At 54.3% G+C, this 27436-nt stretch overlaps 2 protein-coding genes across 7 annotated transcripts; one reads left to right on the forward strand and one right to left on the reverse strand.

Annotated features, from left to right (window-relative positions):
- Positions 1 to 1350: 1350 nt before the first annotated feature.
- Positions 1351 to 16079, reverse strand: USB1 (U6 snRNA biogenesis phosphodiesterase 1). Of its 3 annotated transcripts, none has more exons than XM_077898277.1 (7): positions 15922 to 16079; positions 14560 to 14726; positions 12608 to 12791; positions 6115 to 6168; positions 5251 to 5356; positions 3500 to 3583; positions 1351 to 2422 (listed from the first exon to the last, which is right to left on the reverse strand). In XM_077898277.1, exons 2-7 carry the CDS (start codon positions 14669 to 14671, stop codon positions 2318 to 2320), a joined length of 645 nt encoding a protein of 214 aa, XP_077754403.1. In that variant the 5' UTR covers positions 14672 to 14726; positions 15922 to 16079; the 3' UTR covers positions 1351 to 2317. The 3 variants fall into 3 exon arrangements, with proteins under 3 accessions (XP_077754403.1, XP_077754400.1, XP_077754402.1); XM_077898274.1 differs by lacking the exon at positions 15922 to 16079 and adding an exon at positions 15529 to 15716; XM_077898276.1 differs by lacking the exons at positions 3500 to 3583; positions 15922 to 16079 and adding an exon at positions 15529 to 15719.
- On the forward strand, positions 15802 to 22582 carry ZNF319 (zinc finger protein 319). 4 transcript variants are annotated; one of them, XM_077898272.1, is made up of 3 exons: positions 15802 to 16214; positions 17832 to 17934; positions 18685 to 22582. In XM_077898272.1, exon 3 carries the CDS (start codon positions 18937 to 18939, stop codon positions 20695 to 20697), a length of 1761 nt encoding a protein of 586 aa, XP_077754398.1. In that variant the 5' UTR covers positions 15802 to 16214; positions 17832 to 17934; positions 18685 to 18936; the 3' UTR covers positions 20698 to 22582. The 4 variants fall into 4 exon arrangements, with proteins under 4 accessions (XP_077754398.1, XP_077754399.1, XP_077754397.1 ...); XM_077898271.1 differs by lacking the exon at positions 15802 to 16214 and adding an exon at positions 16447 to 16708; XM_077898273.1 differs by lacking the exon at positions 17832 to 17934.
- Positions 22583 to 27436: the final 4854 nt, after the last annotated feature.

A 27436-nucleotide genomic window follows, 5' to 3' on the forward strand; every position in this document is an offset into this window, starting at 1 on the left:
CACATCTCCTCTTATGGAAGAGCCCCAGCTGCTCCTGCACTGTCAGCAGAGCGCTGGGAGCCGGCGGCTCGGGCTCCAGCTCCAGCTCCAGCTCCAGCTCCAGCGGCACACTCAGAGTCTGGGCTTCCGCCAAGGCCCCCCCTCCCCCTCCCCCGCCTCCCTGCTGACCCTCCCCCACCAGCGACTCTCCCGCTTCCTTCCTCTGTCACCACCTGCCATTCCGCCTGAAGAGCCCCTTATTGATCTTGGCCCATCTCTTAAAGTTGTCGCTCTGTAATTCCACCCGGAGCCACATGGTCCCCTGGGGCTGGCCCAGCCGGTCCTCCCGGGTTTGTTAACGGGGGTGCCCTCTCCTGTGGAGAGCCAGCGCCCAAGATGGGGGATTGGTGTCGGCGAGGAGGAAAATCAGCTGGTCTGAGGCTACAGAGCCTGCGTTGGTGGAGCCTGGCTTCCACGCCAAGCTGGAGCCTGCAGGAAATCGGGTGGCTTTCTTGTGCCTCCCAGTCTGAGAAGTGCAAAGCTGGAGATGGGGAGTCTTCTCTGCACACCCTGCCTACCCCCTCCTTGTAGGCATCCAGACACAGCCAGTGTCGGTAAGTGCTGGCTGCACAGCAAGTGTGCGGTGTTCCTAGCATGCCAGGAAGGAGGCCAGCCTTCGCCCTTTACACTGTGACCTCAAAACCCAGAACTGACTGCCCAGTGGGAGTTGAATCAGCACATCGGTGCGGTGGAGTTGGGGAAGGAGGCACAGAATGTGACTTCCTGCATCTTTGGGCAGCGATTGAGAGCTTACCTCAGAAGGGTGCAGGAGGCGGAGTGGGAGCCAGAGTGACAGGTCCCCTTTCCTCAGGTGAGGCTGGGGAGAGCAGGCCTGACTGGGAGCCCCAGGGCAGGATCGAGGTCAAGGTGGACCAGCGATAAGGCATTTAAGCTGTTCTTCTGTATAAGTGGAATACTCATTCCTCCCTGGTTGACTTTTCAGGGGGTTGTTGGGAGAACAGAGGACATGGTCCTAGGAAGGGCTCCGACTGTGTGATGGCAGGGTCAGGTCTGAATGTCTTCGCTTACAATGATGAGGGGCGTGCACCGTTCCCCACCTCCCACCTGCACACCAGCCACAGACCCCGCCCTGGGCTAGATGTGGTCTGTGCCACTTCTCTGGTGTGCACACCTGGCAGGCCGGGTGACTGTCATTTTACTGAGGCATCACCAATGCCTCTCACGGCCACCTTAGAAGCCATAATGGGGACTCCCAAGAGTGCCCCATGCTGTGAGGCACGCTGGAGATGGTGGGGACAGAGCAAATTCATCTTTTCACCTAGCTGGACAGAAGCAGTCCCAAGCAAAATGCAAAATTAAAACAAATTTTTATTTGAACATAACTGAAAACTGGCACATAAAAATCTTTCTCGATCACCAGAGATGCAAATGACAACTGAGAGAACTGGTCTTTGGCTCTGGTGAAGGCCTGGTGGAAAATAAAAGCCCTGGGCAGCTCCCCTTCCTCTAAGCTCCCCCTCAGAATGCCTGCAGCCCACGGCAGGAGGCAGTGGAAAGAGAACTGGGGGAAGGCGCCTCTCTGCCTCTTTGGGAAAGCCGATGAGAAGTGAGAAGCTGGAGGTCACAGAGCGTTGGAGGCCTGGCTTAGAGCCACCAGCCAGGCCAAAACGAAACATCTGCTCCCAGCTCCCCAGGCACCTGGCTGGGGGCGAGTGGGAGGCAGGGGTGGGGAAAACTGATGCAGAAGCACAAATGAGGACTCTGCACCTTGGCTCTGAGATGGCCTCTGTTGGCCATGGAGGTGGGCGCGGTACCAAAAATAAATAAATAAAAGCGACCCGCTTCAGGAAGGGAGGGGACAGACCCATTAAAGCACACGGTGTCCAGTGTGAGTGAGCAAAGAGCCAGGGCAGGATGGTTTTAAGAACCCCGTGGAGGCCAATGGCATCCAAATGCAAACAGCTGATGGGGGAGGGGTAGGGTGTGAGAGAGGGGCTGTTTGTTGGAGGGCTACCGTGGGGATTCTGGCTGAGTCTGGGTGGGCTCACCGGGTGACCCTCACTTTATTCTGTGCCAGGCAGGACCACAGACCTGGAACTAGGAAGCCCAGGCTGCCCTCTACTGGTGATTCCTGACAATGACCACACAGCCAGGTGAGACCTGCAGCCCCAAACCACCGCCTGGTGAGAACCGCACCCAGGGACCTCGGTCAGGGCTGTGCTCCAGACCAGGCCTCCAATGGGAGGCTGGGCGCCTCCCCAGGGACTAGAGCTGGTTCCTCCATCTCTGCCTGGCTTGGGATGAGGGTCTTTGCTGCTCACATCAAAGGCATCGAGAAGAACTTGTTTCCAGACTTGCAGCGGACCTGCTCGGCATGGGCGCGCAGCACCATCTCGGAGTCTTCAAACTCATCCACGATATTCTTCCACCGGGAACCAAGAAAGGAGAGTCATATTAAGGCGAATCAGGGACCCAAAGGGTAGTGCAAACAAGACCAGCCTACTAAAATCCTTCAGGGGTTCGGCACTTGTGGAGGGAGACTGAGGGCTTGGCAGGCCCCAGGCTCTTGCTTGGGCATCTCTTGTCTCATCAGCTCTGCAATGTGAGGTTGGTCCTATCATCCCAACTTTGCAGAGGCGGAAATGGACACTCAGACCCAATAAAACTGGAATGGGGACCGGGTCCACAGGAGCCCCAAACCAGGGCTCTTTGCCCCCACCGCATGATTAGGCCAAGAGCAGAAGCAGCTGCTTGCTGATGGCCCAGGGGCTCTATCCTGTCTGGACACACTGTTTGGCTTGCAACATGTTTAAGAAAAATACACATTAAAAAAAAAAAAAAGAAAGAAAGAAAAAGAAAAATACACGTTAGTGCCAACGTTTGAAAATAGATCGCACATAAAAATCTGGACTTTTGGCCTCCTTTGAAAAGCAGAAGTGCTAGCGACACTAGGTCCACATTCCCCACTCCATCCTCTCCCAGAGGTGGAGGATCAGCTCCTCTGAAGGAACTGACGGGAAAGGAAATGTATCGCTCACTTATCAAAATAGGAAGGCTACCTGGGGCGGATGCCTGGCCCGTTTTACTCATTTCTAACACCTGCCAGGCCCGTGGGCAGCAGCGCCTTTGACCCCTGCGCGAGGGACTAGGGCTTCAGGAGGGGCCTACAGCACTCTCCCAGATCAGTGTCATAGAGCAGCGCTTCTCAAAATTTAGCATGCACACAAATCCCTAGAGATCTTGTTCAAATGCAGTTCTGATTTCTTAGGTCCAGGTTGGGGCCAAAGAGGTCTGGATTGTTAATAGGCTCCCCCCGGGGGCCGTGGCCACGGGGCTGCCCTTTCAGTAGCAAGGTGAGGTGAGGGGGTCTCCTCCCATAGGTTCTGGTTTGCACACATAATCATCAGGGCCTGCCAGCAACCCTCCGCTCCCCAGCATGCAGCTCATCACTCCTGGTGTGCCATGTGGCACCCCCTGTGCTCCCGCACTGGGAATCCACCTGTAGTTCCTGCAGGCACTGCCCTTCAAGCTGGAGACGCGCATCATCCACACACCAGGCCAGACTGATGTGGAATGAAGGGGCCTGTGGAGAAACAGCAGGGAGGCAGCCAGTCACTTGGATGCCTTGGCAGGTCCAGACAGGATGGTAGGTCCATGACAGTTGTCACAGTATCCCTGCTGGAGGCCTGGCCCTCAGTGTTGATCAGTGTTGGTTCCCAAGCACTTTCTACAGATAGATAAACTAGCTCTGGGTTGGCCCCAGCTCTGGACTGAATTGTGTCTATAACCTGCTCCCCCCACTGCCAGATGTGCCTGCTGAAGCCTCAATCCCCAGTGTGATGGTATTTGGAGATGGGGTCTCTGGGAGATAATTAGGTTTAGATGAGCATATCCAAGGGGGGGCCCTTGTAATGGGATTCATGCCTTTATGAGAGACCACAGAAAGCTGGTTTCCTTCTTCCACCGTGTGAGGACACAGTGAGAAGACAGCTACCCATGAGTCAGGAAACGAGTCTGCACCAGAAACTGACCACGATGGCACCTTGCTCTTGGGCTTCTAGGATCCAGAATTGTGAGCAAATAAACCCCTGTTGTCTAAACCACTCCATCTATGGTGTTTTGTTACAATGGATTCAGCTAAGACTGTCTGGCTTCCAGAGGCTTTCCTGTACACAGTCATTAAATCTGGGACCTGGATGAGAATGCAGGCTCCAGCTCTATTTTCTGATCTAGAACAATTCAATAGATGACATACTTTCTAAGATGAAACGAACAAAACCTAAAATGTCTAAAATTATGAGCAGTAATCTCCACTGAAATTCATACTCATATGCCTCAGTTTTTTTTTTTTAAGATTTTATTTATTCATTTATGAGACAGAGAGAGAGAGAGAGAGAGAGAGAGAAGCAGAGACATAGACAGAGGGAGAAGCAGCCTCCATGCAGGAAGCCCCATGTGGGACTTGATCCCAGGACTTGGGGATCACGCCCTGAGCCAAAGGCAGATGCTCAACCACTGAGCAACCCAGGTGTACCTCAGCTTGTTTTTTTTTTTTTTTTTTAAGATTTTATTTATTTATTCATGAGAGACACACACACACAGAGAAAGAGAGAGAGAGAGAGAGAGAGAGAGAGAGAGAGAGGCAGAGACACGGGCAGAGGGAGAAGCAGGCTCCATGCAGGGAGCCCAACGTGGGACTCGATCCCGGGACTCCAGGATCACGCCCTGGGCCAAAGGCAGGCGCCAAACCGCTGAGCCACCCAGGGATCCCCCCTCAGCTTGCTTTTAAAAAGAATGTATCAAGCAAAACCAGGAGCCTTTCAAGGACCCAATATTCAGTTTGGAGTTTCAAATACCACCAGAGGGCATGGTGTGAGGTGCAGGAAGGTATGTGGAGCTTCAGCTTCTCCTGGTGTGTCAGTTTTTACTAAAAAAAGATTGGGAGAACCACTACTTCTTAAAAAGTATGTGAACACGGATCCACATGGAGCAGAACGGGTAAATCTTATGTATACTGAAGATATAACAAAAGAGTCCTATGAAGTGTTGGATTTTTCAATGGGCAGCACCTGACTACATCTTGGACTCCTCCCCTCTCTCATGGAGGTGGGTGTCCTCAGAAGGCTGGCATTAGGGACACTTTGTGTGGGCAAGTTCTGGAGGGCTCTTAGGTTTGCTCTAATAAGGCCTCCTTCGAGGATGGTTTTACTCCACTTTGAGATAGGCCAGTGGAGAGCAAGAGGCTGTTACCTGGTAGAAAGTGGTGAGGTCAAATTCCTCCATGACTCTGTCTACCTCCGAAACGAGGTCCAGGAACTGGTTGTGCCCTGAGGTGACCTCGAGCCCAATAAAGGTCCTGTGGAAGGCAGAAGTGGAGACAACATGGCATGAGATGCAGCCCCTGAGGATGTAAATCATCCAGGCTAGGGGTGGAGGAAGTGACCAGGAGCAGTCAGGTTGGGGCCTTGGGTTCTCGCCCTCTCTCCTGGTTGCCTGGCCTGTCCGCCCTCTGAGCTGGATCTTTCCTCTGTCCATAAACCTTCCTTCCTCGGTTCTAACCACACATCTCTTCTCCTTCCCAGGGGTTCAGATCTTCGACGAACTCCTTCACCTGCCCCTGCCACGTGTCTATAACACTCAAGCTTTTGCGGCCCCGCTCTCCAGCATGGCTTTGCTCCAGAGTCTGGACCCTTTCTTGGGGACATGGCTCTCGGGTGCCAGCTACCTTCCCCTCAGCTGTCACACATACTTTCTCATCTTTATTTTTAAAGATTTTATTTATTTATTCATGAGAGACACACAGAGAGAGGCAGAGACATAGGCAGAGGGAGAAGCAGGCTCCATGCAGGGAGCCTGATATGGGGCTCGATCCCAGGATCCTGGAATCACAGCCCTGAGCCGAAGGTAGACACTCAACTACTGAGCCACCCAGGTGCCCCTCTACTTATTTTTCTTAATGAAAGGTTCCAATTTGGGAATAGCTGCTTTTATAGTCAGAGCACAAACAGAAAAGCACAAACAGAAAAAACTGGGGCAGACAAGGCTGGAAGCAAAACACCCTTTCAGTCTTTACTTCAAAGAATCTTCTGGAAGCAACTAGACAAGGAGACCCACCTGGTTTTCTCTTGATTGGTATAAATCTTTACCCGGTTGGCAGTAAAGAAGAATCTGGAATTTAGAAAAGTAGAGACCATGTTTCAGGAATAATAATAATAATTTTAATTCCAAAAGAACATTTATATTAAAAAGGAGTACTTGGAAAACAGTTAACTCATTTCACACTTCTTTTTGTTACCCTGTTATATAGGTGATATAACTGAACCCTAAATATTAGGGCTGAACAAGGCCTTACCATAATCACCCAGGTGAAGTAACACAGAGCTTCAATGAGAACCAGCAAAAGTTTTATTAATGGCAGTTCATCCCAATGAACATTTTGAGACTATTTCAATTTTACTGATGGGAACTGAGAAACTCATCAAGTAGATGATAGCAGATGAACATTTCCCACGTACCAGGTGCTGAGCTGAGGGCTTTGTGGCGATGAGCTAAGGGAATCCTCACACAACTCTGTGATGCAGGCACTCTAACTGTGCCCATTTTACAGACACGGAAGCTGAGGTTAGGTGAAGTAGGATTTGGTGATCTACAATCTTAACTTCAGTCTGATTCCAAAGCTCTTGCTGTCACCTGTGATGCTATAATGAAGGGAAATGGGTCTCTGCTGGTGTGAAGACGGGGCAGAAATACCTGCCCACCCTCATACCCACCCATCCCTCAGATCAGTTACACAGGGCACGAGTTCAGCCAGGGAAGTGCCTTCATTCTGGCCAGTTCCGGCTCTGTTCTCTGAGACACTAGGAGATCTCAGAGGGACTCACTGGCTTCATGCCCTTAGTGGACCAACTTGGCAAATACCATTGCAGGGAATGATCATTTACGGCCTCTGGGCCAGGTTTCCATGTGATGGGACACAACACCCCAGCACGCCGGGTAAAATCTCACAACTTGTCCGGGGCTTAGAGTCCGCCAGCTTTTGGCTTCCCCATCAGCCCTCAGCCTCCAAATGTATTCCTTTTGGGGAAAATATAAGGGACGACAGAACCAGCAGGAGCGTGGTTAAGTGCAGCATTTCCAAAGAGTTCTGCAGGGACCTGACAAACGTCCTGAAGTGGACATTGGAGGTTTGTCCCCAACCATGAGGGTTCATTTTATGAGTCAACTTGACTGGGCTAACGGATGCCCAAAGGGCTGGCAAAACATTATCTCTGGGTGTCTGTGAGGACGGTTCTGGAAAAGATTAGCATTTGAATTGGTGAACAGAATAAAGCAAATAGCCCTCCCCAGTGTGGAAGGGCATCATTCAATTCACTGAGGGCCTGGACAGAACAAAAATGGCAGAGGGAAGACAAAGTGGCGCTCCCACTCTCTGCTTGAGCAGAGACACTCACTTTCTCCTGCCCTTGGACACTAGACATCGCCTTTCTCAGGCTTTTAGGCTCTATGGGGACTTACACCATAGTCATCTCCCTCTCCCCCAGCACCCCCCACCCCCCACCAGATTCTCAGGCTTTTGGACTCAGACTGAATGATACCACGGGCTTTCCTGGTTCCCCAGCTTGCAGATGGCAGATTGCAGGATTTCTTGACTTTCGTAACTGCGTGAGCCAATTCCTATAATAAATCTCTGTGTATTTCTAGCGCTGTCTCCATCTCTACCCTATTGGTTCTGTTTCTCTGGAGAACCCTCCACAGATTTTCGTACCAAAAGTGGTTCTAAACCAGGATTTTAAGGTTGAATTTTCTGAATTGGTTCTGAGGCTTCTGGAATTGGCTAACTTGATTGGATTCAAAGACACGGCTGACTTCTTTCTAGAAGTAAAGAGAGTGCTGGTAGTCCATGTGGGAACTGATTATAGAGACGTGTAAAAAATCTGCACTGCATAATCCCAGTCAACCATTTATTAGAAGGAGCCAAATGACCCTCTGTATGAAACTTTCAAACAATTTGGGGGAGAATGTGGGATATAATTATATTGGTTGGTTGCCCCTCCTGTCTCACTGGACAAAGTGGGAAAAGAAAAAGGTGAGCTGGGGACTTGAAATCCCAACTGAAGCAGCATAAAAGGACCTAGGAGCCTCTAGGTGTGCTCTGAGGGAGGGCCTCGGTCCCCGTAGCCTCAGGGCTGGAACTGCTGAGAGCAAAGGTGGAACCACATCCTGTGATTGGCTGAACTATGACACAAGTTGGACTCCTAGCCCTGTAGGGTGTTACAGTTCCAATAAAGACACTGCCTGGGAGAGACTGGGATCCTGCAAGTTGGAATGCAGACACATGGGAAACCCTGCGGAAGCTGAAACACCAAGCCCCTAAATTCTCCCAAACTTTCTTCCTCCCCCCCAACAGTGGCTCCCACCTCAGTGGCCCCCCAACAGTGGCCTCCCACCTCAGTGGCCTCCCCCAATAGTGGCCCTCCACCAACAGTGGCCCCCTCCCTAGAGTTGCCCCCCCGCAACAGTGCTGTGGGCCTTTCGGCCTCCATCAGAGTGGATTCATCTGGCACCACCAGAGGACCAGGTAACGACCCCCCTGAGGCAGTTACCCTACAGGAGGCTGGCCAGTCTCCTCAGGACCCACCGCCGCCACCCCTCCTTGCTTCTAGGCCTGTAACGAAAGTCCTGGCGGACCCCTAAAGGGCAACAAAGCATGACTCGTGAGGAGATGTGCCATGCCCCAAATACTTGAGTTTTGAAGCTACGGGAGCAGAAATCCAGGGGCCTCGTGTGGTAATGGATATTAAAGGTGTGGGTTAATGGTGCAAGTGTCGTAAAGATGGATCAAGCTGGATTTCATTATGCGGGCTCACGAAGCAGAGACCAGGCATGAAGGCTGCACTCAGGGAGTGAGAAAGGGGATCTAACAGTTGGCTAGGACAGTTGCCTGAAACGTGGACCGAGAGGCAGCTCCAGAGACGAACAACCCCCCTAACCCTGAACTGAGAAGCTAGTGTAGTTACCATGGTAGGCAACGCACCAGAGCAGTGATCGGGAGAGTCTGACTCAGCAGACTTAGGCACTGGCTAATTGTCGTGGTGTCCCTAGAAGTGAAATAAATGGGAAGCCTACTAAACTCTTACTTCATCTGTACAAGCAGAAAAGTTCTACACAGGTGATCAACGTCTAACTTGAATAAAAAAAAAAATTACGGACCCTCAATTTCCAGACTTGAGCCAGTTTATGGACCTAAAACTCCTCGAATGAAGGGGAGGTTGGGTCCCTTTGAAGAAGGACCCTGGTACACTGTTAAAAATTTATACTATTCATCTTTTTCCTAGTCTTCTCAAAAGGGACCTATGGCCTTGTGGTGGAGTAATTATGCATGAGAGAAAAGGAAATAATTAGACCTTTTGGGAACAACTGGCCCCTGGCTCTGAACTAATTCTGGGAGACCAAAACATCACTGTGGCCCTCCAGTCGGAGTAGGGGCTCATGGAGGCCAGATGGCCAACGGAGTTTCAGCTCAGCTCTGTCTTGGTCCCAAACCCACCCTGTGGTTACTCCTCCAGTTCTGAATGCATAATTAAAAGACACACTCAGTAGCTGGCAGAGTCCCCACCTGACCTGTGGGCCAGGGTGATTATGGTTAGGAGAGCCAAGTGGAAGCCACCAGAACTGCCTCTACCTAGGAAAGTAGTAATTCAAAAGCAACACTCCATCCCTGGACGAACTGCAGAGATCGGTGTCACCACTAAGGACTTGAAAGATGAAAAGGGCAGGGGCAGGATTCCCACATCTCCATTCGATTCTATCTGGCCTGAGCAGAATACAGACGATCTTGGAGAATGACAGTGAGTTAGAACAAGCTTAACCAAGTGGTGACTCCACTTGCAGCTGGTGTTCCAGATGTGGTTTTATTGCTCAAGCATATGAACACGTTCCCCGGTTTCTGGTATGTGGCCATCAGTCTAGCAAATGCATTTTTCTCCAGCCCTGTCCCTGAGGCCCAGGGTCAGTGTGCTTTCAGCAGCTGAGGCCAGCATACACCCCTTCACTGTCCTGCCTCTTGGGTATATCATCTCCAGCCCTATGCCATAATTGATCTTGCAGGTTCCATCACCCTGTGTTTACACAAGACATTACATGGGACCATTACATTGATAATCTGTTGATAGGACCTAATGAGTGAGAAATAGCAACTACTCCAGACTTCAGAGAATCCAAAAACACCAAACAATACTCCATCTCCCAGGAATCCTGTATTGGACGGTTGCTCTCCTATTTTGTGCTGGTGGAGCAGTGTCTAATGGGCTTGGCCAATCAGAACACAGCATTCCTTCAGGTGCAGCAACAGAATCATGTGCGCTGTCCACTCTTGGTCACAGGCTCAGACAGACAAATTTGAAGAGGCCACCTAGTCCGGCTTTATCCAGGCCACGGGGTAGGAAACACCATGCACTAGCAGGGGAGCATCGGGGGAGCCTACTCTGATCTAGATGCTATTTTCTGGTCCCAAATGGAGCAAGAAGATAAGCTTCATCTGTGCTCCCCAGGGACCATTATCTCTAGGAACGGCCCTCGGCACAGTGTCCAGAGGTTCCAGCGAGGGACTTGTCTGGTCAAAGAACCACTGCATGCAGAGAAGCCCAGAGCCATGGCCTCCTGCCAGAGGTTTCATTCACTCACAGTCTTTGCAGCCCAGATGCCTGCAGTATATGACAAATGACAAATCATTTGGGCCTAAAAAATGTGGCCCCAGACAGAGCTAACATTCCACATTTATCCAGAGAACAGAGCTGGAAGGAGGGTAACTGAAGCATTCTCACATAGAAGGGGAGAGGGTTTTGTTAACTCAACTGACAAAAGCAGAGCACGTTAGCCAAGGTAAACCAATCAAAGTTGTCCCCGCAACTTTTGCTGAAGCTGTTAGAAGATGATTGTCTCCAAAGGCTGGCAGCCTTGAGTTGCTGGTGGCCTTCTTTGCCATTGTGAGAATGAAGCTTGCACCAAGAAGGGCAGGGGTAAGAGATGGTGAGAGTGTCAGGTACCATCTGACATCTGGTCACCCCAATCCACTCACTCATGAAGCTAGTGTTACTTCTGAACTTTTTAGTTATACCTATCAATTCCCCCTCAGTTTAAGCCACTCTGGGTTGGATTTTTGGTGTCTGTGACTAAGGGAGTCCTGATGAATATATATATTGCACAGTAAATTTAGTAGTGGAGATTAAAAACAAAACAAAACAAAACAAAACAATACACGGAGGGGAGAGATAAGCTGAATGAGATGGAGAGATAAGCGTTAGCCCTGATTCTCTGGTTGACTAAATTGGAGCAAATCCCTTCCTCCCCTGGCCCTTAGAAAGGGCTGAACCAAATGGGCAAGCAGTTCCCTACCTGGGCAGAGTGAGTCTATAGAATTCCTGGGCCTGAGGCTTCCTGGGCTGTGGGGGTAGGGCTTGCACCAGAAGACTTCTGTTTTCTTTTACACATCCACACTTCTAGGCTTTTGGGTAACACCTCATTTCAAGAAGGAGCTCTGCAAATAAAACCACCCCCTGGATGGCTTTTTAGGTTCCTTCTTCTGAAACCAACATTCTGGATCCCTCTCTCCTCCTGCTCAATCATTCAAAAAATACTCATGTGATGCCTACAGTCAGCAAAGTATCTGGAGAAGACGTATAGGGTATTCGGAGAGAAGGTGCATGCCTGGGCCTGCAGGCCCTTGGTTCCCAAGGGGGAGATGGACATGGGAAGGACTGGATATGAATGAAATGAGCACAGTGGTATAGACAGCACAACATGGGATGATTCCTGGGACTGAGGAATTCTGGGGGAAATGCCAAATCAGAGAGCTACAATGAAGGAGAAAGGCTTTGACCTGGCCAGGTACAGGAGAAAGGCACTCTGGTAGGAAGAAGAGATGTTAAAAATTGAGGAAGGAAAAGTCTTAGGCTGGCAAACAAAATCAGAGGCTGGGTCCAATTCTGATCCTCCAAGTGCCACGCCAAGACCTGCACGACCTCATTTCACTCTTGGAGTGAAGCTACCACTTTTTTATCCCCCCAGAAAACACACGTTTACCCGTACACTGCGGAGATGGCCCTGGCAGTCACAGTTCAAAGGCCCCTTTGCCCAACGAACCCCAAGCTCCAAGCTGCCCTGACCAAGGCAACCGGCCTGGGAAGTGTGGCACCAAAGGCAAGTAGAAGGCAGAGTGTGAGGGAGGACCAGGGCTGTTGCAAGATCAAAGACTGATGCTGGTGAGCGGGGGGCCATTGGCTCCAGGGCAAAGGCCACTGGACAGACCCAGAGAAGGGATGAAGATTTGGATGACTCAGGGAGTGGGGTGCAGAGGAGGGCGCCAAAGCAGCTCCCTGATCTGCCCATAGGTAAGGACGCAAGGCTTCCAGAGCTTATGTGGCATGTCCAAAGTTGCACAAAACGAGGTAAAGAGCAGGTGGCTCCAAGAGATGTTCACTGTTCTAAGCTTTAGGTCTGGTCTGCTGGCTGGGGTAGTACACCCACACCTACACCCCCACAGTAGCTTAGGACAGGAAGAGAAGCCATGCAGAGGAGATGAGAGGCAGAGGAAGCACTGGGCACTCACCGCTGGAAGGAGGCCATGCGGTCTTTCAGAGCCTGCACAAAGGGGAGGATCCAGTGATGCCGCAGAACCACACTCTGGGACAAGCTGAGGTGGAATGCTTCCATCTGGACCAGCCGGGGTACGTATGTCTGTGCGTGGGGCAGCAACACATCAAGCAGGTCCAGGAACTCCTCCCTGGTTTCATCTGGAGAGAAGAGTGGATAGTGGGCCATTCTTTTAGCTAAGGTGGTGTGGCTGAATGAAGAATTCCAGAAGGCAGAGAAAAGATTTGTTACTCTGGGTTTTTTGGTGAAAATTACTTTGACAGCAGCCTACTGTATGTATCTTAGTACAATTTTATGGTTATAGAAGTAACACACATATGCTCATTGTAGACAATTAAAAAAAAAAAAAGGAAATAATAAAAGGAGAAAGCAGGGCCCCCGAGATCCTATCACCCACAGCAGCAGTCTCCAAACTGTTGTGATCACCTGGGCCATTAGTCAAACAAACCTGCACGCACACCTCCATTAAACCAGTATTTATTTATAAATTACAAACATTCACGTTACAAAATTATGTCCATTGCAAAATGCACACTCCTGAGAATGGAACTTTTATTTATTTACTTATTTAAAGTTTATTTATTTTTTTAAAAGTTTATTTATTTTTTAATAATCTCCACACCCAACATGGGACTCGAACTCATAACCCCGAGATCGAGTTGCATGCTCTTATGACTGAGCCAGCCAGGTGCCCCAAGAACAGAAACTTTAAGAAGATTCAGATAAAGAAGTTCTAATACTTTTCTTCCAGATGGATCATCTTAACCTCCTCCCCCGGGGGCATACACCCCACTTTCAGGATCACTGCTCTAGAGATCAAAACTGTCAGAAGTGGACACCTGTCTCGCCAGCCCCCTCTCAGTGCCGGTACTAGTATATACATTTTATTTACTGAAAATATGAGACTGTACCATTCGAACTGTTCTTCCACCAGCTTTCTTCATGTAACACTACATGCTGGATAGTCTTCCTCTCAGGGCAGAGGGCAAGCTCATGATCACAGCTCCACAGTAATCCATAACTTACAGGCTCCTCTTAGACATTTAGAATCTCCTGATAAACGTTTAGAATGCTCCCGACTTTTCAGAGAAAAAGAAACTACAATGACCACCACTGTATGCTCATATATGCTGCTGCTGCTTCTTTTTTTTTTTTAACCAGACGTAGTACTGGAGCTGCGTGGTTAACAGTCTGCTCACACGCACCGTGAGTCACTTTTTCCAAATGCCCTGGTGAACAGGTAGTAGAGGGAATCACTCTCCTTCTGTGGATGGGGAAATGGGGGTTCTAAGAGTTGACCTGATCTAACGTAAAGTACTAAGAGCCACCACCTGCTCTGTGCATTGTGCTAAGAGCTTGACATAAATGATCTGATTTAATCTTCACAAAAGTTCTAAGACATACAGATTTCTATAATCTCCATTTTAGAGGTAAGCAAAGTGAGGCTCTGGGAAGTCCAGTAACTTAATAAAGGGTGCTCAGAGTAGTGGGTGGCGAGGTCTGACCCCTAAGCTTGGGCATTTTTTTGCCTGCCACTCACTCATGAGGGCTGGGGGTGAGAGGCAAGAGGGGGACCTGGCCTCAGCACATCTAGCACATCTTAGAAAAAAAACCTGTCAGTCATTCTCGCACTCCAGGATGGCCTTGACATTCTGCTCTAGATCCTTCCCTAGTCACCCTCCTCATGAGTTGGAAAACACTATATCAAGGGTTAATAAAAAAATATTTCAGGCAACAAATTTGAACCTGAAAACAAGTTTACAGAAAAATTCCCCAATTCCCTCTCTCTGTTAAGTCCATCTCCCTCCTACCCTCAACATCAGGGGTTTCTGGCTTCTTCCTCCTGATTGGGGCACCTATCAAGAGGCATCCCATCCGTCTCAGGCACTCGCCTTTTACACTACTCACATGGCACATAGACGTGGGTGGCCCAGTTGCCCCGCTCATGGGGGAAGGTGCGGACCCGGCCTCCATGCTTTTCAGGGTCATCCACAGGCTCCTCCTCTGTGTCCAGGAACATGTGCAGCACGCTGTCCGGGACTGGCAACCTCTGGCTGGGAAGTGGGCTCTGGGCACTGCAAGAGAGAAAAAGAGAACATGCAAATTTATCCTCCTAGCATCCTCTACCTCTGCACCTTTATCCAGGTGCCATAGGCACCTTCTAGATAACCACAAATCTCTTTCAGTGGTACTGTCTCACTGGGGTCTCCCAACAACCCCCTCGGAGGCCGACTTTAGCTGGGAGCGTGGTTCCCACAGGAAACAACTGGGCAGGCAGCAGTGTGTGGTTCAGAGGTCACATTCCCTAAGTGGACAAGCCTGAACTGGAGTAGAAGTGCTTTGGGGTCTTGAGCAAGTCACGTGTACTCCGTGGGCCTCAGGGTCCTCATCTGTAAAGTGTACTTGACAGAGCTATTGTGCGATGGCCCGGGTACTGCTGCTTGAAAGGCACTCCTCAAAGCACCAGGCGTGGCACCGGACAACTGAAGCTCCACGCAGTCCGACTTCCACGGCTTGGTTCACTGCCAGGTGTGCCAGCCCCAAGCCTGGCGCGGGGCGGGCGCTCCATGAGTATTTACTGGATGAATGAAAACACTCTCCAAGGGAGGAAACAGACCCAGGGCGGTGCCGTGGTGCTCGCCAGGAGGTCCAGGCGGCCAGCGCTGGGGGCTGGACCCAAACCCACGTTTCCTGCCTCCTAGCCTTGGCCTAGCCAGGTGGGAGCACCTGGGGCCGTGTCCGGGGCTGTCCTCCGGATCCTCCTTCCCTGGCGGGCCGCCCCGCACCGTCATCGCCCCTTTCCCCCAAGACCCTCGGGTCCCGTCGGGGTGTCGCGCAAACCAGCAAGCTCCCCAGGAAGACCTCCTCGCTCCTTACCGCCCGCAGCCTCCAGCACCCGGCTGCGCCTGGGCCCCGGCCCCGGCCCCGGCCCCGGCCCCGGCCTCATCCTCCGAGCCGCTGCTGCTGTAGCCCACCAGGGGCGCCGCGCTCATGGGGCCTCCTCCAGCACGACGCGCAGCGACCGCGAGCGCCCGCCCGCACCCGGAATTCCGCCGCGCCGGAAGTGCCCTCCGGGGGCGGGGCCCGGGCTAGCTCCGCCCCTGGGCGGGGCCGGAGGGCGGGGCCCGCGAGACCCCGGCGGGACTCCAGCCCAGGCCGCGCCGTCTGCCGGCTCGCGGCGCCTCGACGGCTCCCTGCAGCCTCCCCGAAGCCGCCCGCCTTCCCCCCAGCCTCTGTGCGCCCATTTCACAGATCGCCCCGGGCCCTGACCTCTGTGCGCTGCTCTGGCAGCCATCCGCGACCAGACCTCCCTGGGTCAGCGGCCGGCGCCCGAGGCCCCGCGGAGACCCCTGCCCTCGAGGCCCGGGCGGGATCGGCGGCCCGGGAGTCCCCTCCTCAAGCCGGCCCAGGTCCGAGCCCCGGGGCCCGCGCTCCTAAGAGCAAGCCGAGCAACCAGAGGCGAGTCCGTTCCGGGCGCTCCGAGGGTCTGGGAGGCCCGCCTGGCGAGCTCGGGCGTCGGGCCGCCGGTCGGGCCGCGGGACCCCTCCCCCAAGGCCGAGCAGGTGGGTCGGAGCCGGGCGCCCTCCCGGGTCCGCCGCGCGTGCGGGCAGGGCCCCTGGAGAGCCACTCCGCGCGCCCGGCTGTCCGCCCCGGCCCGGCCGCGGGGTCCCCGGCAGGGGGCGGCCTCGCTCCGCGCCGCCCGCTCCTCCCGCAGCCGCCGCCGCCCCGGCCGCCGCTCCTCCCCCGGCCCCGCCTCCCCGGCCCCCGCGCCGCCCGCCCGTCCGCCGGTCTCTGCAAGGCCGTCGGTCCGTCCGCCCGCCCTCCCGGCGCTCCTCCGCCCTGGCCCCGCTAGCCCGGCCGCGCACGTCGCCTCCTCGGTTCCGGCCGCCGCTAGCCCGTGCCCCGCCCCCGGGCCGGCCGCCGCCGCTACTCGAGGCCGGGGATTGGCAGTGCGCGTAGGCCGCGCCGCCGCCGCCGGAGCCGGAATAAAGGGGCGGCCGAGAACGCAGCCGGTCGCACTCGCCCCGCGCCTGACCCCGCGGGCGGCCTGGAGCAGGTGAGCGGCGGGGCGCCCCGGGCTGCGGCGGGGGCCCACTCCCGCGCCCGCCGCACCCGTTCCCCAGCCGGCCCGCCAGCCTCCACCACCACCTCCCCCGCTCCGGCCCGACCCGGCGGCCTCCTGAGCTCTGGGGCGGCCCAGGCCAGCCTGGGCGGGTCGCGACTAGCCGGGCCCAGCTGCGGCCCTGGGGCCTTCGTCGGCCCAGTCGCCCGCGGGGCCGGCCCGAGCGCCGGAGAGGCCCGGCCACCACCGCGGAGGGCTGACAGCAGCAGGCAGCCCCGCTGGGCCGCTGGCAGTGCCTGCGGGAGGGGATCGCCTTTCATTCGGTTTCCCCGGGGAGGAGGCAGGGCTGGCGTGGGGCGCAGGTGGGGGCCTCCCTTTGCCTCCCTTACCCTAGTCTCTCATTGCGGAATGGTCAGAGAGGTCTCCGGGCCGCACCTTCCTGGAGAGGGCAGGGGTGGGCGGCCGAGCTGGGCACGCAGGGTCTAGGACCCTGGTTCTGGTCTTGCAGCCATTCATGCCGCGGGGGGGGAAAAGCACCTGGGTTGGCGCACCGGGACCTAGACTGTGCTCAAAGGAGCCCCTCTTCCTTCTTTCCTGGGGAGGCTTCCTACCTGCTTGCTCAAGCAACCTGCTGCATCTGCCCCCGGCAGCGGCGCCTTTCCTCCTTTCCTTCCTGGAGGATGCTGTGGATGACAGTTATTTACCCGAGTCTTCGGTTTCTGTGGCAGAACAGTTAGAGGCACGGCTGGCCTGTGAAGGCATCCCCTTTCCCCCCCCTCTTTCCCTCAGGAGAAAACTTAGAAACTTTTCAGTGTTTGAGGCAGAGGAGCTGGAAACCTGAAAGTGGGTTGCATGTAATTCTAAAAGTTCCTCCCTCTCGCTGTCATTACCTTATGCTGCCACAAAGTGGTGAGTTAGAGATCTGCCTGGGCTGGGTGTTCTTTACCTTCCATCGATTACCCAAAATGTTTTAGAGTTTTGGAGCAAGGGAACAAGGTCATCTCTGGAAAGGCTGTCTTTTCCAGGTTGTCCTGGGAGCAGGAGAAATGCTCTGTGGTTAGCATGCTACTTGCCACATTGCTGAGGCAAACTCCTAATTGCCTACTTTTCCCTGCAGGGAATCTTCCTTGGCACGGTCAGATTCAGAAGATTTAGGAGTTTTGGCTGCTCTGGGAGTTAACGAGAGTGGGGATGTTCTGCTGTGGAGACCTCCAGCCTGGGTGGGTCTCTGGACCTATCATCCAACCCCCATCATACATTGGCTTGGGTCTCTGCAAGGCCATCCTAACTATTGTGTGGAGTGAGAAACAGGCACATAATCAGGATAGAGGGCCTGGGGATAGTTGAGAGGGATGTCGGTCACCCTTCACAAAGTAAGTTTTTTGAGATAGTCCTCATTTCCTGTAGTTGTTTTAAATATTTGCTGCCTGAGGCCTTTTGCTATTTGGGCCCTCAGGTCTGGGAGGCCTGATTCTCTGGCCCAGCAGGCTCTTACCCTGAGCAGCAATGTGCTGGGTTGAGATTCAGGCAGCCAGGGGAGAGGAGCTGGAAGGCCTTGGGGAATCCTCCACCAATGCCTCTCTGCTTTTATCTAATAACGTATTGGGCTTCCAAGTAAGAATTTTATTTGCAAAAAAGTCATGCTGCTGAAATTGGTTTGGACGCCATGGCCCTCTTTCTTCCTTTGGAGCATGAGCTGAATTTATGACTTCTTCGTATTATGGGCAGACCATCGCAGACCCTTATCTGTGAGATAGTTGACTAAAGAGAGCTGGCGGTAGGCTGGGAAGCTGGGAGGCTCCCTGAGCCACCAGCAGACTTCTTTGCTTCTTTGCTTTGAGGAGAGCTGGTCTTCCAGCCCTGAACCCCCCTCACTTCCCTGATGTGGCAGTGGTGTGGGCCAAATGGAGAGGCCCAGGGACCAGCTGCATATCCCTGCCTCAAGCTCATGATTTTTCTCTTCTTTCCAGAACCAATCATCCCGGAAGGCAGAGCCCGTCTGGCATTGCTGGCACCTTGCCTTGGAGAGCTCTCCCATCCTGTAGGCAGAGCCTCGTAGTCTGTGTTGGTTAATGACTTGGGCCGTCTGACCCGTCACTCTTCTGTGCCTTGTCTGAGGTTCTGGTCCATACCTGATCCTGGGCAGCTTCTCTGTGGGTTGGCTCACCTTAAGTGGGAAACTGAAGCCATTACTCTCCAAACCCTGTTTCATCTTCCCAAGCATGTCCGAAAGCTGGCAGCAGCCGCCACAGACACAGCCACAGCAGCCACAGCCACCACAGCCTCAGCACCACGCAGAGCCACCTCCGGCCCTGGCTGAGCACACACTGCCCCCAGGCTCAGCGGAGAACCCCCTGGGCTGTGCCGTCTATGGCATCCTCCTGCAGCCAGACCCTGGCCTACAGCCCCCTCAGCATGCGCCCCTGCAGGCAGCAGGTGAGCCAGGCCCCAAGTGCGGTGTGTGTGGTCACGACCTGGCACACCTGTCCAGCCCGCATGAGCACCAGTGCCTGGCGGGCCACGACCGCTCATTTCAGTGCACGCAGTGTCTCAAGATCTTCCATCAGGCTACTGACCTGCTGGAACACCAGTGTGTGCAGGCGGAACAGAAGCCTTTTGTCTGTGGTGTCTGCAAGATGGGCTTCTCGCTGCTCACCTCGCTGGCGCAGCACCATAGTGCGCACAGCGGCACGAGTGGCCTCGTGAAGTGTTCCATCTGTGAGAAGACCTACAAGCCGGCTGAGGCGGCTGAGCCAGCCGCCACTGCTGCCACCTCCCTGCCCCCGGCGCCCCCGCCGGCTGCCGTTGCTTCTGCCACCGAGCAGGCCGACAAGCCCTACAGCTGCCCCATCTGCCAGAAGCCCTTCAAGCACCTGTCGGAGCTATCGCGGCATGAGCGGATCCACACTGGGGAGAAACCGTACAAGTGCACATTGTGCGACAAGAGCTTCAGCCAGTCGTCGCACCTGGTGCACCACAAGCGCACGCACAGCTCCGAGCGGCCCTACAAGTGTGCGGTCTGCGAGAAGACCTTCAAGCACCGCTCTCACCTGGTGCGCCACATGTACGCACACTCGGGTGAGCACCACCTGTTCCGCTGCAATGTGTGCGAGCTGCACTTTAAGGAGTCCTCGGAGCTGCTGCAGCACCCCTGCACGCCAAGCGGGGAGCGGCCCTTCCGCTGTGGCGAGTGCCAAAAGGCCTTCAAGCGGCCATCGGACCTGCGGCAGCACGAGCGCACACACAGTGCCGAGCGGCCCTTCAAGTGCGACCTGTGCCCCATGGGCTTCAAGCAGCAGTACGCGCTCATGCGGCACCGGCGCACACACAAGACGGAGGAGCCCTTTAAGTGCGGCCTGTGCGAGAAAGGCTTCGGGCAGCCTAGCCACCTGCTCTACCACCAGCACGTGCACACCCTCGAGACGCTCTTCAAGTGCCCTGTGTGCCACAAGGGCTTCGACCAGTCGGCTGAGCTGCTTCGGCACAAGTGCCTGCCAGGCGCGGCTGAGCGGCCCTTCAAGTGCCCCGTGTGCAACAAGGCCTATAAGCGGGCGTCGGCCCTGCAGAAGCACCAGCTGGCACACTGCTCGGCGGCCGAGAAGCCCCTGCGCTGCACCCTGTGCGAGCGCCGCTTCTTCTCGTCCTCAGAGTTCGTGCAGCACCGCTGCGACCCGGCGCGCGAGAAGCCGCTCAAGTGCCCGGACTGCGAGAAGCGCTTCAAGTATGCGTCCGACCTGCAGCGGCACCGGCGCGTGCACACGGGCGAGAAGCCCTACAAGTGCCCCAATTGCGACAAGGCCTTTAAGCAGCGGGAGCACCTCAACAAGCATCAGGGTGTGCACGCCCGGGAGCAGCAATTCAAGTGCGTGTGGTGCGGCGAGCGCTTCCTGGACGTGGCCCTGCTGCAGGAGCATAGCGCCCAGCACAGTGCGGCGGCAGCCGCTGCAGAGGGCGCCTACCAGGTGGCTGCCTGCCTGCCCTGAGGGTGGCCCTGAGTGCGCCAGCGCTAGGCTCCCCCACCACGGTCCCCGCTCCCGGGTCCACCCATTGAACCCTCCCCCTTCTTCCCACCCCTGTCCTCCCCGGCTCGGTGGTCTGAGGCCCTGGGCCTGAAGACAGTGGGCGTTGGGCTGGGCAGTTGCAGGGTGTGGGTGCCTGGCATTCCTGGTTTTGGGCGGGAGGTGGTGGTTGGGTAGCCAGATTGCTGTGGCTGAACCTGATCCCAAAAACCTCTTTCCCTTTATGGGATTCCTTTTCTTGAGAGCCATCAGCCTCCCTTGTCTCTGGGGGCAGGAAACCAGGCTGGAAGTCAAGTGGCCTCTCTTTACCCCACGGAGGAATGGGTGCTGGTCCAAACTTCCCAAACTCTTTAGCCTAACTAGGAACCAGATAGGTTAGGAAAGAAGACCATGGTCTGGGACAAGGGCTGGGTCCTATAGGTAGGCTGGATATAGGGCATCCTACTTCAGGTTGCCATTTGATGAAGGCCAGCTTTGTGATGCAGTCCTGGGGACCACGAGGGCGGACGGTGAGCTGCAGGCCTCTCTGCTCCAGCTAGGGGCAATGTGGCCTCCCGGGTTCCCACAGTGAGACATACAGGAGAGCTGCACAGCTGTGAGCTGGGGCTGCTTGGAGAGAATCGGCCCAGCCAGAAGGGAGGAGGCAGAGAAATTCTCCCGTGACACACTCAGCCAGGGACAGTGCCATCCACAGGGAAAGGACGAAAGGCAGCTTTTGTAACATTGCTGTTCAGAAAGCACCCCTCCTACCTTTGCAGCATGGTTCCAAGCTCTGGGGAATGTGTTCTCAGCCAGACAGAACCACTGTAGAAGAGATTGTTAGATGTTAGACCACCTTGGTGCCTGGGAGGAAGCAGGGCCAAGCCCACAATCTTACCAGTGGATGCACACAAGTGTCTTCCCCCTTGAATGTGTGAACCAAAGTGTCCAGGCCTGGCCTCAAAAGCTTGCCCAGCTCTATTTCTGGGCCAAGACCAGGCCTGGGCACCCAGGGTGGGGAGGTGAATGAAAGGACTCTGAACCACAGTACTCTCCCTAGACCATGGTCTGGCTGCTGGCCTGGACCCCAGGGGTCTTGCACTGCCAAGATGCCCTGGATGACATCCAGTGACTTCCAAGGCTGGAGATTCTCTCTGGGGTCCTTCTGGGGTCCTTCTAGGTCTCTGCCTGCCCACTGGGACTCATGGAGTTGAGAGTGTCTGGGGCGATAGGGAGCAGGCCAGGGAAGAGGGCTGTGAAGGAAATCCATAGGTGCCTGGAGTTGAGGGAACTCGACTGGCCAGTGGGGGGGGGGGGGGCATCCCTTGGGAAGCCCAGAGGACCTTTATTATTAAAATGATTCTTTTGAACCCAGCTGTGGCCCTGCCCTGCTCTCTTCCAGCCCTCCTTGGGCGTGGGTCTTGAAAGAAGACTTCAATCAGTGCTCGCACCAAGGGCCCGGAGGAGCAACGAGGCCTGCCTTGTCTCGCTCTCGCCTTGAGAAGGCTGAACAGCCCACATCCGCCTCCTCTATGGGACTGGACTCCCTTCCTGTGCCTGCAGAGAGGGGCTGGGCCTTCCCCTTGGTGCTGGCTCTCAGTTCACAATGCCTCAAAAGACACGGAACCCAGGCCGACAACAGGCCCCAACTGCTAATTTTTCCCTTTCCTTTTGCTTTCTAAAAGCAGTTGTTATACTGTTCATAACATTGTATAGTTTAATTTCATGTCATTTTGGATCTTATATAAAAATGTGAAAATTTTGATTTTTAAAAAGAATGACTCCATTTTAGATAGCCCCTTTTGATGTTAATATATAGTGAGTCCAATGTATGCTTTAGAAGTAAAGACATTGACCATCACAGACCAAAGCACTGCTTGTTCTGGTCATTCTTCCACTGGGGAATGATGGGGCATGGAGAAAGAGAGAAGTGCAGGCTAGGGTGGCAGGCTTGGGATTGGGACATAAGGCTGGGTTTGAATCCTGAGTTTCGAATGTTCTGGTCATATTGCTTTGGGTAAGTCACTCAACCTCTTGGGATTCAGTTGCCTCAATTGCCTTGCTTGGTTGCTGTGAGAATTGATGGCATCATGTTTGGAGTTCCCGGTGGGGAAGCTGTGAAGGCGCTGACAGTACTCAGGGCCTTAGGGAATAGGCCAGCAGCCTCTTGACCTGCTAGGGGTCTAACTGCAGCCCATGCAGGGGGAGCCGGGCTGGGAGGGACAGGCAGCTTGTGGTCAGAAGTCGGGAACCTGGCCTGGTAAGTGTGAGCACTTGCTCTGCCCCGGTGGGAAGCCAGGGCTTGCCTGGAGCAACAGTGGCCTCAGCCAGATGCCCTGCCCCACGGGGTTGCCTGCCCTCGCCCCACTTGTACTCATGCTGTCACATGGCCATTCCATCTGTGGGTCCAGCCAACCGCCTCCCTTCTTGGCCTTCCAACCCACCTTTCTTCTGTTCTGCCCTAGTCCCCCAGTGGGTGAACTGTGACTCATTTCTCAAAGGCGGAGATGTGGAGAGAGGGAGAAACAGTCTCCCCAGGTCAGGACATCTGAGAGCCAGGGGAGGGTGCTTAGGAGGGTGGTCAACACCCTGGCCTGGAGGTGAGGGGTGATGAGAGTAGAAAGTCAAGAGGACAAGAAGCTGCCCATGCCACAGGGAGCTCAAAATTAGGTGCAGACGGATAGTGGAAAGGGTAAGGGGGACCCTAGATGTGACCTGGACCCCACAGTCCCCTTCTTCCCTCTGTGTGAGCTCATGGGAGGACTTCCCTTGAGGATCTGTGTGTGGGTCCTTCCTACAGGCATCCACTTGTCAGCCAGGCTTCTTTTTTTTTTTAATATTTTAATATATTTATTCATGAGACGCAGAGGCAGAGAGACACAAGCAGAAGGAGAAGCAGGCTCCCCACAGGGAGCCTCATGCAGGACTTGATCCCAGGACCCGGGGATCATGTTCTGAGCCAAAGGCAGATGTTTAACCACTGAACCACCCAGGTGTCCTGTAGGCCAGGCTTCAATCCTGCCCTCTTTTCTAACTGAGTGACCTCAAGCAAGACCCACCTACCTTGCAGAGACTTCTGGAAAGCACTGGCATGTGTTTGGTACTCTAGGGCTTCAGGTTCCTTTCCTGAATGGACAATGGTCTAAGTGTGCCTGGGGCAGGAGGAGCCCAGGCCGGGCATGGCTGAGCTCACATGGAGCCTGCAATGACTTTCTCTTGCTCTGTGCCCATCCTCACCTCTGCCTGCAAAGCAGTGGGGCTCCTACAGCCCCCACTTGGCCCTCAGGCTCTGGCCTCCAGCCTGCACTAAAACCAGGGCAGTGAATGGAGCCTGAGAGCCTGGAGGTTCAGGTTCAAGTCCTAGTCATTTGATAAAAAGTGACCCCAGGCACTCTGGGGTCTTGAGGCCTCAGTTCCCCATCTGAAGCAGAGGTCTTGACCCTGATCTCTAACGGTTCTTAGAGACCTGACACTCAGATTCTGGGAGGGTGACAGGATCAACCCTTGTCTCCTCTTCCTCTCCCAGCCCCTCCTGGCCTCCAGCCTGTAGTCTTCCTGTCTCAGTCTGGCTTCAGTTGTGATAGAAGGAGCACAGACTGGCATAAGCAGCTGTTGCCTGCAGCTGACTGCACCTCCCACCAGTCTGCCTGGGAGCCCCGCCATCTCCTGAGTCCCATAGCCGATGTGAGCCTACCCCTTGTAGAGCCTAGCATTTTCACGAGGGGACTTCAGACGTTGTGATGAGGGGTGTAGACTAGTATTACCTCCTTTAGTCTGGGGAATTGTTCCCTTTGCTCCAACCACTGACAAGATAGGAAGAAGGCAGTACCTTGGGGTGAGAGGTGACATCTGGATGACAACCAGAGCTGGGAGGAGCAGGAGGAAGAGGCTGACATAAGCCTCCCAGTTTGGAGTTAGTAACTGGGGAGCGTGAGGGCATAGTGAAATGGCCTGTGTGAAGGGTTTGGCAGGTAGTGGCCACTCGGGAGAGCAGAACTATCAGAGGTTGAAAGTGGGAGGGAGCCGGCCTAACTCTTCCCTCTGACAGTCAGGGCTCTCCCCACCCCACCCTGACACCCTATGCATAAGACCTTTCCCATCCACCAGCTGGTCAGAGCCTCATACCATCTCCAGGAGACGGGCAGGGCAGACCTGAGTATTCCCTTCCGGCTGACCCTTTAGAAGCCCTGGGGCTGCCCAAAGCCACGTAGTTGGTGACAAAAGATGCCTGCAATTTCGGGGGCTGGCCCGGTGGGAACAGACAGAGGGAAACGGGACAGCCCTTGGGTCTGAACCTCACAGGCCTCCAGCTCCGGCCGCTGAAGTCTGGGGCTCTGGTTCCACCCCACTCTTTGCGGGTCGGGAAGCTGGGCACAAGGGCTGGGACCCGTGCCGGCACGCGGTCTGGCATAGGGAGCAAGAGCGCACTTCACCGGCTGGCAGAGGGGGCGGCCAGCCCTCTGGTGGGCCCTGGATTCCTTGAGGGATTAAAGCAGCCGTGCTCTGTCTCCCATCTGTGCAGAGGCAGCTTTGTAAAGAGCCTAGACCTCCTCCTTAGACGCCTTTGGGAGTCTTCTGTCTCCAGCCCTCCATCCTCGCTTCTACCTCCCTGCCTCCTTCCTGCCTCCAGAGCAGGCCACAGACAAGAAGACCATGGGCTGCCCAGGCCTTGGACATCTGCCCAGGGCCTCCCAGCCTGGGCCAGGCTCTGCTGGTGATAAGCTCCACAACCCATCCTCAAACGGGTGCTTTCTTTGTTCCTTGAGGCTCAGGCCTCCAGGAAAAGCTTTGGCCGCATTGATTTTCACAAATCTACAAAGACTCCGAGGCCCAGTATGCCCGATCCCCCTCAGGGCCCTGAGAAGGAGGTTGAGGAGAGGGGTGGAGATTGGGGGGCACCCGCAGGGTCTCCCTTTTCCCTGTGTGTGCATCTCCAACCTAAATCTGCATTCCCGCCTTTGTTCCCCAAGGGCTGGTACTGCAGGGCTCGCAGCTAAAACTTCAGAGGAGAGAGCATTGAAGTTTTCATGTATCAAAAGGTAGGGTTAGAAAGGTCAGAGCTTCTGATTTGTAGCACAAAATATTACATGTGAGTCCTCCCTGACCCTCACCCCACCCCTGATCCATCCCCATTGCCAGCCCCAGGCCCTGGGTGTGTTTCGTGTGTTACTTTGTAACAAACATAGCCATTGCTTTGTAGAAGTTGTTTCATTTAGTCTAGATCTGTGTGTTGGTTCTGGGTGGTCTCAGGCCCCATTCTTGAGCCCTGCTGTTCACTCAAAGAGATAAAAAAGAGCCTCCAAGTGCAGTATTTCCTTAGAGACAACTGTGGGCCAGAGGCTAGGAATTGTTCTGTAGGCCTGGGGAAAATCGGTGGGGGGAGGAGAAGGGAGTGCTTGAGAGAGGACTTTCTGGAAGAAGTGGCAGGATTTGGGTAGGAATAGATGAGGAAAGTATTTCTGGTGGGAGGAAGGCTTTGAACAAAGGTGGGGAGGCAGACAAGAGCCTGGGTGTTCAGAACAGCAAGGAGGCGGATGGTGAGGTTTGCGTTGGGGGAATACATTGAGGCTCAGGGCCAAGGAAGTGGACTGGGTGACTGACCGGGAAGACCTGTGGGTGAGCCCATGGAGGCTGGACTGTTCCCAAGGTAGTGGGCCATAGGGAGGATTTCTAATGTGATCTATTTATGATGAGTCAAGAGCTCCTGAGGCTGAGGGGACTCCGAGGCCAGGAAACAGTGGCCCAGGCTTGGTGGGAATGGGGCTTCTGCCAATCTCTTGGCCTCCAGTTTGATCTCTTGGCCTCCATGTCCCTATCCCCAGGAAGCCCCATCTGGTTTCCTCTCCACTCTTGACTCGAATCTCTCTCACAGCTGGAAGCCAGTGGAATGTGGTGGCTGCAAGCTCAAGGGTCAGGTAGGCTGGCTTCAATTCCCAGCTCTCCAATCACCAGCAGTATGACCTTGGGCCAGTCACTTAACCTCCCTGAGTCCATTTCATCATCCATAAAAGGGGTCTGAAATTATCCACCTCACGGTGTCTGTAAAATGCTTAATACATTACCTTGGCTGAAAAAAATATAAAGTGCAGGGGTGCCTGGCTGGCTCAGTTGAAAGAGTATGTGACTCTTGATCTTGGGGTCTTGAGTTCGAGCCCCATGTTGGGTATAGAGATTACTTAAAAATAACAAGAAAAAGTGAGTACTTAATAAGCCTTATTAACACTCATCTACTCTGCATTTCCTTTATTCTTGGGCACACATTTTTAGGTCTGTGGAATCAGGATTCAATGTACAACTGGTCACAAGAACCCAATTAAATTGCTGGTGCAGGTTACCATTCACAGTGTCTCGGGTTTGAGGAACGTGGTCACCCATATTCTCACCTTTCACTTTCATATTTGAATCAGCGTGGCCTGCCTTCCTCTTCCTGGACTGGAAGCACCTCCCAGGCAGGGATGGCATCTGGTCCGTGTCCTTCCTGAAGCCAGCATGGGGCCAGGCAAGACCTCAAATGTCTGCTGGGCCAAATTCCTGGAGGGCCTTGCCCTGTCATTCGGTGTCAAGAAGGCAGGGCCAGGAAAAAGCTCCCAGGCACTTGATTCCCTCTGGCATACTGAAGTGTGCTCTTTGGCTGTCCCCAGTCCCACAGGGGCCAGGACTCCAGCATCCCTGCCATGATGTGAGCCTTGGGCAATTCTTTTCTCTGAGCTGTTGTGTTGGAGGA

Source organism: Canis aureus, chromosome 5, assembly GCF_053574225.1.
Source record: "Canis aureus isolate CA01 chromosome 5, VMU_Caureus_v.1.0, whole genome shotgun sequence".
NCBI classification, from domain to species: Eukaryota; Metazoa; Chordata; class Mammalia; order Carnivora; family Canidae; genus Canis; species Canis aureus.

Coding starts and splice junctions, on each gene's coding strand:
- USB1 (XM_077898274.1), bottom strand. CDS start 15,644: ATGAGCGCGGCGCCCCTGGTGGGCTACAGCAGCAGCGGCTCGGAGGAT. Junction 5,357..6,114: donor ACCAATCAAGAGAAAACCAG/GTGGGTCTCCTT, acceptor TGCCTTCCACAG/GACCTTTATTGGGCTCGAGG. Junction 3,584..5,250: donor ACCTCACCACTTTCTACCAG/GTAACAGCCTCT, acceptor GTTTCTCCACAG/GCCCCTTCATTCCACATCAG.
- ZNF319 (XM_077898272.1), top strand. CDS start 18,937: ATGTCCGAAAGCTGGCAGCAGCCGCCACAGACACAGCCACAGCAGCCA.